This window comes from Fusarium fujikuroi, chromosome FFUJ_chr07, assembly GCF_900079805.1.
Source record: "Fusarium fujikuroi IMI 58289 draft genome, chromosome FFUJ_chr07".
In the NCBI taxonomy this organism is placed as follows: Eukaryota; Fungi; Ascomycota; class Sordariomycetes; order Hypocreales; family Nectriaceae; genus Fusarium; species Fusarium fujikuroi.
The window spans coordinates 348,509-361,699 of NC_036628.1; the positions used below are offsets into that span (position 1 = coordinate 348,509).

A 13,191-nucleotide genomic window follows, 5' to 3' on the forward strand; every position below is an offset into this window, starting at 1 on the left:
ACCACATCGCATTACATCGCATTACATCGCATCAATCAGCCCATCTGCAATGGTTGCCGAGAAGACCAACGACATGAAGGAGCAGGCGCGTGAAGAGGCTCAAGGGAGCAGCAGCAATCAGCAACGCCAGGCCACTCCCTGCTCGAAGGATCAAGATCCCGGCCTCCAAACCCGTGCTGAGGCCTTGGAGGTACTTGAAATAGTCGAAAAAGCCTTAGAAGAAGAAGTCAGACTTCAGGCCCAAAGTTTGGCGCGCATCGCCGGACAGTGGCCTGACGACGAAGATGATCCCTTTGCGAACATCACTTCGCTCGAGGACTTAGATGAACCATAGATGATGATCTCAGTTCGTCTTTATCGGTACCAATCCTTCAGTCCACAGAAGTCAGTTACACTTATCACTGGTATGTTATTTGAATATGTTATTAATTCTAGACTAATTCGGCTACAGGCGATGAGGATGGGTCTCTCATGAATACGTGATTGGGGGTTGCACTGGTACCACGGATTCACATTATAGTGCTTGGGTATCACATAACGAGGGCATTGGTCCTTCTTAAGTTCAGCCCGGTTAATGGACATGAGCGGGCTCATATGGGAGTATGGGTACTCACAGTTGCTTTTCCGTCGATGCATTATTTGGAATTGTGGCTTATAGCAAAGAGCTTGAATCAACACAGGGAAATTGATTGATGTTCTGCACCTATTGAAAGAGTCACTTAGTATCACCTGAATGTCCAAAATACCACTATCAATTTGCATGCGTAGTAGCTACAGACTATGGGACAAGGCACTCACTTACTCTGGTGGTTAGGTACCTCAAAGAAGATGAACCTTGGTGCCTAAGGTCAGAGACCAGGTGTCGTGTACGTACCACAGCACCTTCCACTCCACTCCCGTCTGGCCATTTTCGATCTTGCATCTCCGACTTCACACAAAATCTTTGAGCTTGTTGTTTGTGCATTCAAATTGCAAAAAAATGGAGTCACAGCAAGATCAAAGTGAAATTGTGGACATGGTGTACCTCGATCACGCCTTCAGACACTTCCCAGACCAAGAAATTGCAGCCACAATCCGTCGGCAAATCCTCCTAGGATGCAAGGTTGTGGAGGAAAAGAAAGGCGAGGTTTCAGCCCTCCAAGATGAGGTTCAGGCTCTGAAAGGAAGCCTTGAAGCCAAAATGGCGGAGCTTGAGGTTCATGAAGAGGCGCTCAAAAATGAGAAAGCCAAGCATGAAGACCAACAGCGCGAGCTCGCAGATGAGCTAGCCAAGTTTAACGACCTTACAAAGGACTTCCCGTCCAAGGTCGAAAACTTCACTAAGGGGACTGACGAAGGGTTTAAAACCTTGAAGTCTTCTGCCTCAGACGTAGCAGACAAAATTGAAGCATATGTCAAGGCCACATCCGAAAAGGAAGAGGCTGACCGTACACTTAGTCAAGGAATACATAGTAAGCTGAGAGATATGTCTGCGTCGACTGAGAAGAGTAAAAGCGACTTGTCCATATTGGTGGGTAATTCTGCCAAGATCGTGACCGCTATTGAATCTTTAAAAGAAGACCAGAAGCGGAACGCAACAGTCCAGTACTTGGATACTAAATTTGCTCTGGTTGGAGGTCTTGCTCAGCGGCTTCAAACTGCCCATGCCAGGGTAAATGAGCTTGTCCAAGAAAACCAGACACTCAAGAACGAGAATGGGAACTTGACTAGCGAAAGAGACAATGCTCAGGAGGTCGCAAGTCGGGCTGAGATTGCATTCGCGAAGTCTGACCAGCTTGTTCAGGAAAAGGACTCTAAATTAGAGGCGCTCCAGACAGACAGAGATGGCCTGCGGGACCGTTTGACAGCGGCAAACTCCCAGATCTTCCAAGGTCAAGAGGCCAGTCGAGAGCTTGACAGGGTCCAGTGTCTACTTCAGACCGCTGAGGCTGGCTGCCGAGAGCTCGCTAGTGTCAAGACCAGGCTACAGCGAGCAGAGCAAACAGCCAGAGAGATGAAGCAAAATATCGATCATCTCCAACGCAGTTTAGATGGCGAGAAAGGTCTCCACAATGATTGCTCTGCAAAGCTGACACAAGCTTTATCGAACAACAGCGAAAGTCTAAGGCAGGAAGCTAAGCTGAAAGATGAATGTGCTGAACTTCGAAAGGAGCTAACGGTGCTGCGTTCACAGGAAACACTTGACCTTCAACAACAGATGAAGAATCAGTGGGCCACTGTGGAGGAAGCACTGAAAGGCCAGCTATCTGACAGCCTCTCTCACGAAAGAACCATTGAAAGGTTGAATACTGCATGGGATTCTGAGAGAAAGCTGCAGCAGGCTGAGATCCAGAGGCAGAATAATGAACTCGATACACTACAGTCTCGAGTTTCTGAACTTGAGCCACTTGGCGAGCAGCTTCGACAGGCCTGTAGCGAAGCCGAAGATGTTCAACGAAAGTTGACCGCCAGTGAATCCAAAGCCAACCAGTTCGAAGAGAACTATGGGGAGGCCAAGACGACGATCGATGACCTTAGAGGTGAGATCCAAGTCTTAGAGCATCAGGCTGAAGACTCGACCGTCAAAATCAAGAGTCTTGAAGAGAAGCTCAATGCCGTTGAGCATGAGCTATCTTCTCAGCAGTCTCATCAGTGTGTCACAATGCCTCAAGGGGTACTCGGTGACCTGGCCAAGATTTATCTTAGGCTCGCTGATGTGTTTAGCGATATTCCAGTGGTTCCAGAAACGGAAGAAGGTCTTGACATGGCAATTATTGCTGTCGACATGGCCAACCTACTCGATGAACCGGAAGCTAAGGACAACCTGACGACTTTCCTGAACTCTGATCTTCAGGGTTGGCATTGCCTGCGTCAGGTTATCGATGGGGAACCTGATTCTGAAGTAGAATCAGGCGATATTTCCTGTGATTACCACAAGGACCATGGCAGGATCTGTACCATGGTCCGGGTGGTTCAATGGGATTCCCCGAGACTCGAGTTCCACCAGACTCGGTAGAGCGCACCCAGCTCACGGGGGCGCCGGTCTGGTGTATATTGGTATGACAATTCTGGGTTCACGATGCCGTGACTGGTGGGGGGTCGGTGCGAACAGAGATATCCGGGATGACAATGGATGGAAGATAGCATGTGGAAAGGGGTATGGAGCTAGAGGTGGTTCAACAATAAAGTTTAATCGGAACCCCAAGGTATCTTTCGTGATAAATCTATGATTCGATGAAGTTTGATAATGAAATTCCTGCTAAGCAACAACAATTCTTGTCATATCTGCCTTTGCAACCCGACCTGCCAAGTATCATGCGCTCACGTGTTAGTCACTGCTTCGTTCTTTATATATCGGTCACGAGACTCTCTTGATAAAGTCATGGCCACGCAGTTGATGAGAACTGTATCAAGCTGCTCGTTCAGGCAAGGATGGCTAATTTAAAATGCCCCCCCCCCCCCCCCATTGCCGATGTAATGATGACCATGAGAAATCATAGACCCAAACAGCTTGCACACAAATAGCCAAGCCTTCTACTTGTGGATGGTGGTCACGCTATGAAAACCGCTCGTCCTTGGTGTCGTATCCCAGTAGCTAGGTAGACAGAATCGAGGTTTGAGTTGGAAGGGTGAAGTAAATACCAGCGCAGATTATTCCATCATAGATTCTATCGAACGGAGTGATTGCATTTGAAAAATCGCAGCATATTCTCACTCAACTTTACGCTGTAGAAATTGGTCAGATATCTTGGTATAATGTCTAAGTTGTGATTTGCAGTTGAGACTTATGGCTGAAGCTTAAGAGAGAACTTAGCATATTCGCACTGTTATTGACGATCCTCGTCGCTGTAAAAGTGGGCCGGAGCAACGCTTTTGTTTTCCTCCATTACCGCACACCAAAATTGGACCTCAGATTCATCTCAACTCCTCAATACTACTCTTCCACCTCACACCAAACTCCGCATTCCGCTAAATGTAAGTGCTCCTGTTCAGTTTAAGAACAAAACTAATCTTTCAGCATGGACCAAGATATTCGAACCAAATACCAGCTCACTGGTCCCGATGCTGCCATCGTGGCACAGATTCTCGAGTGTCGCCATCAACAGGTGAAGGGCACTGGCCAGCCAGGCTTCGATTGTCTGATCGTCGTCATTCGACGCATTTACAGTCATGTCATGCTTGCGCTTGGCGGGTGTCCTGACTGGTTGAAGGCTTCAGAGGATCGGAACCCTATTCTGCGACTGGCTTGGCGCTTGTTCGAAGATGGTACAGAACGTCAGGACCTTGCCGCCCGGGCCGCAGTTCTAGCTGAACTCGATTCCAAAGGGCTTCCTGTTCGCATTGGCTTTGAGCAGCTCTGTACCTCTTCGCTAATGAACGAGACCTTGTGGTCGCAGGATGAGTTACGGCTTACCGATATTCTCTACTGCATGGAATCCCGTGAGGAAGCTGAAGGCTCACGAGACGATATTGCGAGTGATAGTCTACTTGATCTCGACCACGTCGTGAGCCCCGGTTCAATCCTGCAAGAGGTTGTCAACGCTTCCTTTGGTCCAGTGACCAAAGGGGATAAGCAGGTCATGTCAAGACCAAACTCTCCGTGGATCGTTCGGGTACTTTACCAACCTGATCGTGATACGTCACAGAGTCTTGACATCAATGGCCTTCGAAGTATTCTTCTACCCATCTGGGATCGTGACGTGGATCAACCAGACGACACCTTCCGGACGGTTGGGTACAATGAATACTCTATTCTTGCTGTTGTCCGTCTTAAGCGCGGTGACACTTCACAAGAGTATGTTCGCACCTACAAAGAACACGGTGCTAACATTGTCTCACAACGAGAGCCTGATTCCTTCGTGAACAACCAGTGGTCCATCAAGGAGCCAGGCAGGTATATGCTCTTCTATGGTTTGAAGACTCTGGACTATGGCGGTGATCCGACAAGCTTCCCTGAAGTGGAGGAACCCCCGATCTCCGAGTCCAACAATCAACTGCTTCAGGATGTTGGAATGTTCTTGAAAAGTTTCGACTCTACAAAGAAACAGCAGACAGTCCCATCATCCAAAGAAAGCTCAAAGGCCACCCCTAAGAGACAGTCTCCTGCTCCAGAAGCATCGGAGGCCGTAGGCAACACTCGCGAGGGTCCTTCAGACTCTCCCGACCTAGGAACCGGAGGACCTGATCCTGATACGGTCACTGAAGAGACTCCTTCGGGCTCGAATCCGCGGAAACGAGCCCCCCAGATATCTGAGGAGGAGTTGCTCAGAAGGGAAGGCCCCAAGCCCTACTTTTCTCGAAAGGGCCGGGGTAACCGAAGTGATCGAGGTCGTCAGAATAACGCAAGGTCTGGCGGCCGCCAGGGCCAGGGAAAACTCGACTCTTCCAAGGCACCCCAGGTGCCCAGGGATGAGCAATCGCGGGATGCTCGTCGAGAGTAACCCTCGTCACTGTACCACAAAGGACTCAAGTCCACAGTGGCAGTAAAGCACCTCCTCAATCTGACATACTGATCTGCTTGGGCGACGGAGCGTGGGATGGCATCTGCGGATGCACTAGTGCAAAGCTATAATACAGGCCAGCACTTTAAACATGCAAAGATCAAAGCAATGTTGGCTCTATGCACATCCTTGGTATGCGCTACCCCATCACCCTTGCTTGCGACTCTACTAACTCGTATTGGACCAAAGTCCTGCATGTCATCCCGTCTACTGGTACCCCAGATGCATTACATTTCCCGATATCCCAACTGGCCTTTCAGATTATGCATGCGGTGGCCCGAGGTTGGATTACAGAGGGAATATTTTGTAAAGGGCATTATCCGCGAAAACACTTTTGGCATAGGCGGTAGTTTTGACTTCGAGGCGGCTAAGGTTCTACCGTCCCCGGAGTCTAGAATGCCAGTAGTCATAGCGACGATGTGGACCGTTGACGCAAAATAGAAAGCCACCGACTTGGACGTTTAGATTCAACGAATGCTTAGAAGCCCGTCACGATGACTTCCCGCAAAGTCACAGAGCTCGCCCTCCTCAACCGCATCAAGGAGCTAGAAGCAGAATTACGAGAGATAAAAGACCGCTATGCGGCCCTTAAGATCAAGGCGAAATAAGACACCAGGAAGCTTATCGGCATCGCATCCATCATTCAAAGCGGCATGACCGACAATTCAAGCGCCACCAATGCCGACGGCAGGCGTGTCAAGCCTCCCGCCGCTGCGAGCGCACTTATGGACAATAATGGGGAAATTGAGGCCTCAACTTTTCTCAGATCGCGAAACATGGACTGTGACAGTGACGAGGTATTTGACGGCTCACCTATTTCCGGGGCACGAATGCATGAAGGCTGGACTTGGGTGGTATATCAGGAAGCTATCTCATGGCGCAGGCTCAATACATTTAATGTCACACAATGCCATGCTCAGTGAACTCATGATGACCGTGACATAACTTTGATCCTAAATACCCTCTTTGTGATATTTTTGGAATGGTCCATTGCAATTCTATACCAAGATACAGGTGGCTACCTCATATCTACGATTCCAATGGACATCCTGTAATCCGCCACTTCATTCACGCAGCCCTACGATTGCCGAAAGGACACCCCTCCAAGATGCGTTTCCACCAGAGAACTCGCCCCCGAGAACACAAGGATGTGTGAAAAGTGGGTGAGTACCTTCTTAAGCATAAACGCGTAAGGAAGGTGATGGGCTCGGGCGATAAAGCATGCGTCAAGGAAGCCTACAACTCAACTGATTCCGTTTGTCTGTCCTTCTGATTTGCTTTTGGGACAGCCAATTGCGACAACTGGCTCGGTTGGTCGTGTGGTGTTGTGTTTGTTCTGATATAGAGGAAGCTTCGATTTGGTCGCTTCAGGTACGGTATTGTCGAAATAAAACTGCACGCCACGTCCCAGACACAGGGTCACATGAATTTTGCCCTCGGCAGTATCGTCCGCAGTGTCAAAATGGCTCATCCTCAATGCGGTGTCGATGATGGCGATGTCGGGGCATCAAATGGCGCTCTCGTTCAAGAGGCAAAGACAACGGCAAGGTCCTGACAAACCGGCAGACAAACCTCGCCATGCAAAGCGCTTATTCGAGAACATTTGATGGCTTCTGTTGAGAGGGAGCGAAATACGTAAAATTGAGAGGCGACACATTTTGAACAACAAAGCGAGTTGCTAACGCGCCTGCCTCGAGCCCTTGGCGATGTGGGGCGAAACGAAACGTGGATCTGGGGAAGTGGGGACATCCCCACAACTATAACGCTACAGGGTAAGAAAAACTAACACCTCTCACTTCACATCATCAAGAAAAAGACATCTCTTTACTGAATAGAAGCAATATTTGTTGTTTGGATACTCTCAGTGGACTCACTGGTTCTGCATGGATACTTTGATGTAAATATTATTAACCATTTGCGTTTGTATTAGCGATCTGGTGTAAAAACGCTCAAATACAAAATAACCTCCAATCAAGCACATAAGACGCGGCACATTCAAATGACCAGGACAGTCGTTTGATTTTCGTTTAAGTACTATTGACGTCTTGTGAATAACCTGAGAGAGTTGAGATTACCATTTCGCACAGCTACACTTGTTACACTTAATTAAATGTCACCACGCCCAGCAAATGCAGTACCGCCGTCTTCTGATGGACTTTCAAGCACAGCTCCACGCGTTTTTTTGGCGTCACGAAGATCAGCACTAGCCTTTGGGCTCCTCAACCATCAATTCCGACAAGGGAGGCGCAACAACCGCAAGGACAGGCGGCAAATGATAGAGGGGGCAGCACGATTCAAGTCTTTTAAGTCATGTATACTTGGAGAATGGTGCACTCAGATGTGCCTGAAGCATTCTCATCTGAACCTCAACCCCTACACGGGCACAAGACTTGCCTGTGATCACCCCTGATGATACAGCATCGGCACACTCGTGCGGGAACCTTCAACGCACAGAAAAAGAAAGATCGTGGTTCAATTGCCAATACGAGCGTAGCGAGGAAAGGCCCTCTGCCAGGAGCCCCCGGAGGGATCCGTACACAGCGCTCATATCCCTCCTGACACTCCATCATCACACCAACATGACAGAAAGATGGAAGTGGGGTTCGATTCGTCTTGAGGCCCCGCCATCCGACGACCGAACTATTGGTCGAGCGGACGAGACGACTACGCACTGAGGCAGATCACAAACTAAATCTCAACAACCGAGCCACGTCGGACTGCGTCTCGGCTGTCCCAAGGCAAGGTGCGGTGTCAGTTGACATGTTCCTTGCCTCAAAAACCCATGCACACTGCCCTTTTCTCCTCAGGGGCCAGGCCTTGGGCAACTTGGTTCGGCCGGCAACACACTAGCTTGTGTCTACATTGGGTGGACGTCGGTGTGATCTTCTTTCTTCTTGCACGCAATAGTGATCGTAGTTTCCAGTTGCTTGAAGGTAGTATCAATGTTGAAGGTGTCATGCTGTACTTGGAAGAGAAGAGTTCAGGGAGGCTAAGAGTTGCACATTGAGGAGGATGGAGCTCAGGATAGCAGTGGAGGCTGAGGTAATATCAGTAACAATATAGTTATACAAATTGGGCCACATAAATAGCGACTGAAGGTTGAAATATGGTGACGAGACAGGGCAGGTCATTCGAGTGAGAGCTGTGACATGGCGGGTGTCCGTACTTAGTAGTCGGACTATCTGGGGGAAACTGAAGGAGATAAAACCGTTGCAAAATTGGGCAGATAGCCTAGATTGGATGATTAACTAAAGCAAGTGGCGCTGTGTGTAGCACATGTTCTCTCGCTGCTTGCCCAGAGTGAGGCGCGGAGGGCTGGGTGAAGGCTTTCGGCTCAGACACATGAATGATATCAAGGCTCGGCCTTCTCAATCAATATCAGGAGTAATCCAGTCCGACAGGTCACAAAATGTCCTCTCTTCGGAACAACGTTGCAAGGGAGCCTCGAAAACCTCCTCGCAATCAAGTCTCTCAGTCTCCAAGTCTCAAGTAATGATCGACCTTAAGCCCTAAAATTCTCAATGCACCGGAATGACCTGGAAGTTTTGGCGGCCATGTGGCTCTCCCTTTCATGAATCCTACAACTATAGGGCGTTTCTTGGTGCTTGCCGTGACGAGGCTCGGGGGTGAACCATTCGCTGTGTCAGTATGGACATTTTGCCTCGCCATGGGGAGGAATCTGCTCGAGCCAACTAGTTAAGGTAAGACACTTGAACAAAAGGGCGTTCTCCAATCTCACCGATGGGGAACACTGAATCCTCATACCGCGATCGCTGCAACTCGACCAATGGTGATGACTGTCTGATGGGTCGACAATTGTAATCTGACAGCCCGGAAACCTTTTGGCGACTGCTTCTGTATCTCGAGATGATTAGAATAAAAGACTTGACTGAGGTAACCGAATCTCTTGTGACTTTGACGGTATTCTGTATGCTCAACATGCCCCATGACTAGTTGTCACAAAGGGGGCAAATGCAAGCTCAGCTTGCAGGGACCTGGGGAAAGGCGGAATGGCGGGGACTCTGCAATTGCACCGAAGATACTGTATCCAGCCTGATTTGCCTATTCAGAACTGGAGTCCAAGGTCAAATACAAGAGGTGGCAAACGTTCCCAATTGTGATTTGGCTGAGATGTTGTGAGATGTCTTGCCTCTGAATGAGGCACGCCTCCGTTCTTGTGGTACTTCCGACATCTGTGTCTGCTGGGCATCGTCTAATTGCTGTGTTTTCGCAATTCGGCTGGCATCATGATGCGATACGAGTGTCGCTATGATCCAATGGATACCGCGTCGCTGTGTGATGAAAGATTGCACAAAGCTGAGGCATTCGAGTTGTCCATAGATCTCGAGCCAGGATCCAAGGCACTGGATATGAAGTTAGAGGCATGGAGATCAGTCAGTTCTGGAGCGCATTACCCACAATGATGTTTTCTTGTGAAGGCGACGCGCATTTTCCAGTATAACCAACCACTTTGGTTGCAATTACTGGCACTCAAGACCAGAGGGGTGACTCTGAACTCCAAGCCCGACAGATTCAATCTAGCTCTAGCAGCAGCATCCGGAATTCAGTTGAGCGAAATGAACGACCGACAGTTAAACAGGGCGAGAGAGGATGAGGAAGGTGAAACAATGCCAAAGGCATGGTATCGGAGTAAAGGAGACGGTACTGGTGGAGATTGAGTCGGTGATGGGTTTGCTGAAAGTGAAATCGAGGAAAGCAAAAACTGGCGTGAGGAAGTCAGGGAAGTGGTGAGACGTTGCTTCCAGGGCGAATCAATACATTAGTGCCGGTGTAGATGAAAATGACATTTGTTGATGCTGAGATGGCCGAACGTAACATGTCGCTGTTTGTGAATCGAAAAGACTCTGGTAAACGAGTGCACTACAGAAGCTTCGAAAGTCAGTGTCCCCTTTCCGCCCTTTCTATTGGGGCGGGCGTTATCATTCTAGTCTCTCGACCGATTCGTGATGTGTATGATGCTACAGCCACTCCGGTGTCTGGACCCAATGCCCTAAACTGGAGACAAGCCTGTGTTGGAGAGCTGTACTGTGTGCTCTTCGAAGTCTGGGGTGCACAGCTCCAACTACTTCCACGAGTCAGTTCAGTTGCACCTTGTTGATGATGTCTGGAGTTGCGAGATATTTATCATACCTGTTCAGGGATTGTGACTGAGCATGACATGCTATTCCCATCTACCCCCCTTGCCTCTCCAATTGCGGTGCCATGGTGACGAAGCTCGTATGGGATTAGTGATTCTAGGTTCTCTCGGCTGGTTTACACCACGGTTTTGCTGTGATTGAAGTGCGAGCGCGCTACGTAAGTCGGATAGGTAGTGACAAAACTGTGGTGATAGATGCCTTTATGATGAGGTGGATAGTGCTTTGTGTTGGCCGCTCGGCAACAGTGAGAGACAGGTCACAGCGAACCTTATCCCGGGTTTGTGTAAGCTGGTGTTTCAGTCGGAGGACTCCCTTTGATGCTCATCAATACGGGAACGAAGGCCTGTCGAACTAGAGTTGTTTCGATCGTGTGGCCGTCTCAATAATCAACGTGGGGCATGGGCCAGGAGAGGTGACGATCCTTTGACTCAGTGACAAGGAGGGCGCAGGTTTCGCCGCATAACGACTACATATTGAAGCTCCTGTCGATATCAGTCAAGCTAAGCAAGTTCCGATTATATTCACCCACCTCGTGAGACGTGAGGCTGCTTCTCTGCTGCGTCTTCCTTGTAGGTAGACGCGAGGCTCAGTCTTTCGATGTTGTTGATTCATTTGACTCTCCGGGTCCAAGAACAGAGACCGCGGAAATCTTGGTCGCGTGGCATCGGTTGAGGAAGCCTGGGTCGTGTTGAAGATAGGAAAAGCTGCCACAAAAAGCATGTGCTGACAGGATAGAACGCTGCTCGGGTTGCATGATACGTGGCTCGCTCTTGTGGAGGATCTGGTGACTGCGAGTAGATGGCTGAAAGCTGAGGCTCAGGTGGCTCGAGCAAACTTAACATGAAATGCCGACGTTTAGCCGAGTAAGCAGTCATGGCAACGGAGGCCAAAGATGTGGGCATTCTCAAATATTGAGAGGAAAACAATGGTACAAGATCTTTTACTTCATTCATAGGCCGCGATAGTAATAAGGGACCCATTGTGCTACAAACTAGGCCTTTCCTGGTCTGAGATTATATCTTTATCCCGCCTTTCAATCATGTCGTGTTCAAGACGTTTGCGGTGCCTAAGCAACAGGCACAGAGTTAAACTCAACAATTCTTCTCTAACATAATACTCCTTTGACCTGTCTCATTTTACATACATAAATTGACAATGGCAATAATATTCTCGCCTCCTCTTGCCAATGCCCCATCCATTTGGACGTCCCGTCGCAATTGGTCCAAATGGTCTGAAACTCTCTGAAGACTGCAAGCCATGCCTGGCATGACATGAGCGAGGAAGGTGCTTCGACATAGACGCCTGCCAATTCGTAAACAAGGTTATAAGCTTGAAAGCCTGTCCAATGGTAGGCATCATCCTGTCCCAATTGGGCAATGTAAACCAACGTTAATGCAACGGCATGGTTCCCTGTTGAACCACTTTTGCACGTCGTGTCGAAGTTACCTCCACCGAATCAGATGAGAACATCTTCGTACTTATATCATCGGTTCATCATGCCAGCACGGCTCAAGCTATTCCTGACAAATTTCGGCACCAGGGGATCCCAGTTCGTGTTAAATCTGGCCCTGTTACTGATTAGATCATCAGACCCAAGCGCTCGGGTGGCCTTATCTTCGGACGGGTAAATGGCGCGTTTGGGGAGATTTTTCAGAGGTTATTCGGATTGAGAGATATGCTAAAGGACTCAGCGACCTTACAATTAGGTTTATATAATAAAAAGGCCTTAAAGAGCTGCTTTAACTCAGTACTAGTAAAATTGTCGGGATTGAACCTGGAGGTGATAGCCTCGCGATGAAAGTATAGCTAAGCTGTTGGTGATGGTGAATGAACTTCTTGTAAATTAATGTACTCCCTCGGCATGCAGGACGCAGTGGAGAGACGGTCGTATATTGGTGAATCACAGCCTTCTGACGATTCGGCTTTGGTGACGACGTGTTGATATGGCCCCATTCGTTGGTAGTCCATGGAAAGCGAAACGTCAATGTCAGTTATCTGAAGTTTGACTCGCCGGATGAGAAACCCTTGGAAGAAAGGCCTTCGATCAACTTCCTCACGGACTTGGTTGCTTGGTCGACCTCCTCTGACTCATTGCCAAAAGGATGCAACGCGACACGCAAGATCGGAGTTCTTCGACCAGAGTGGCAAAGGGGGAGAGAGCAACGGTATCAATTCGTATCGGGTATCAAATGAAGCAGTGTACGTCGAATCCCCAAGATGAGTGAGTCTAAGGTCTGTCGGAATGCCGCATTAAAAAGAAGAAAGCTCATAATGGGGTGTCCTTTAAGCATCGTTATCAGAGCATATAGATCAGTCCAACTGTTATCCAACAAATGCCCGAGATGAGAGATCGACGACGGCTGTGATGAAGCCTCCAAGCCGCGACATGCCGTCGCCGGACATTAGATCGTTTCAGGCTGCCAATCCATATTCGATGCAAGCGTGTTCTGTGTAGTTGTGAAATTGACTCGGGGTCAACTGATGAGCCCACGCAAGCTGAGAAGTGGGTTGTTCTTTAGCCACCCGCCTACTGGAAGACACTGTTCGATAAG

The 13,191-nt window shown here is 48.9% G+C and overlaps 3 protein-coding genes; all 3 read left to right on the forward strand.

Moving 5' to 3' along the window:
- Positions 1 to 49: 49 nt before the first annotated feature.
- FFUJ_09027 (uncharacterized protein) lies at positions 50 to 334 on the forward strand (the record flags this gene model as incomplete). XM_023580207.1 has 2 exons in its annotated part: positions 50 to 190; positions 239 to 334. The coding sequence occupies 2 exons, from the start codon at positions 50 to 52 to the stop codon at positions 332 to 334; spliced, it is 237 nt and encodes a 78-aa protein (XP_023433025.1).
- A 645-nt stretch (positions 335 to 979) lies between these two features.
- Positions 980 to 2,995, forward strand: FFUJ_09026 (uncharacterized protein; the record flags this gene model as incomplete). Its single annotated transcript, XM_023580208.1, has 1 exon — positions 980 to 2,995. The coding sequence occupies one exon, from the start codon at positions 980 to 982 to the stop codon at positions 2,993 to 2,995; it is 2,016 nt and encodes a 671-aa protein (XP_023433026.1).
- Positions 2,996 to 3,998: 1,003 nt separating this feature from the next.
- Positions 3,999 to 5,420, forward strand: FFUJ_09025 (uncharacterized protein; the record flags this gene model as incomplete). The annotated part of the gene is made up of 1 exon (XM_023580209.1): positions 3,999 to 5,420. The coding sequence occupies one exon, from the start codon at positions 3,999 to 4,001 to the stop codon at positions 5,418 to 5,420; it is 1,422 nt and encodes a 473-aa protein (XP_023433027.1).
- Positions 5,421 to 13,191: the final 7,771 nt, after the last annotated feature.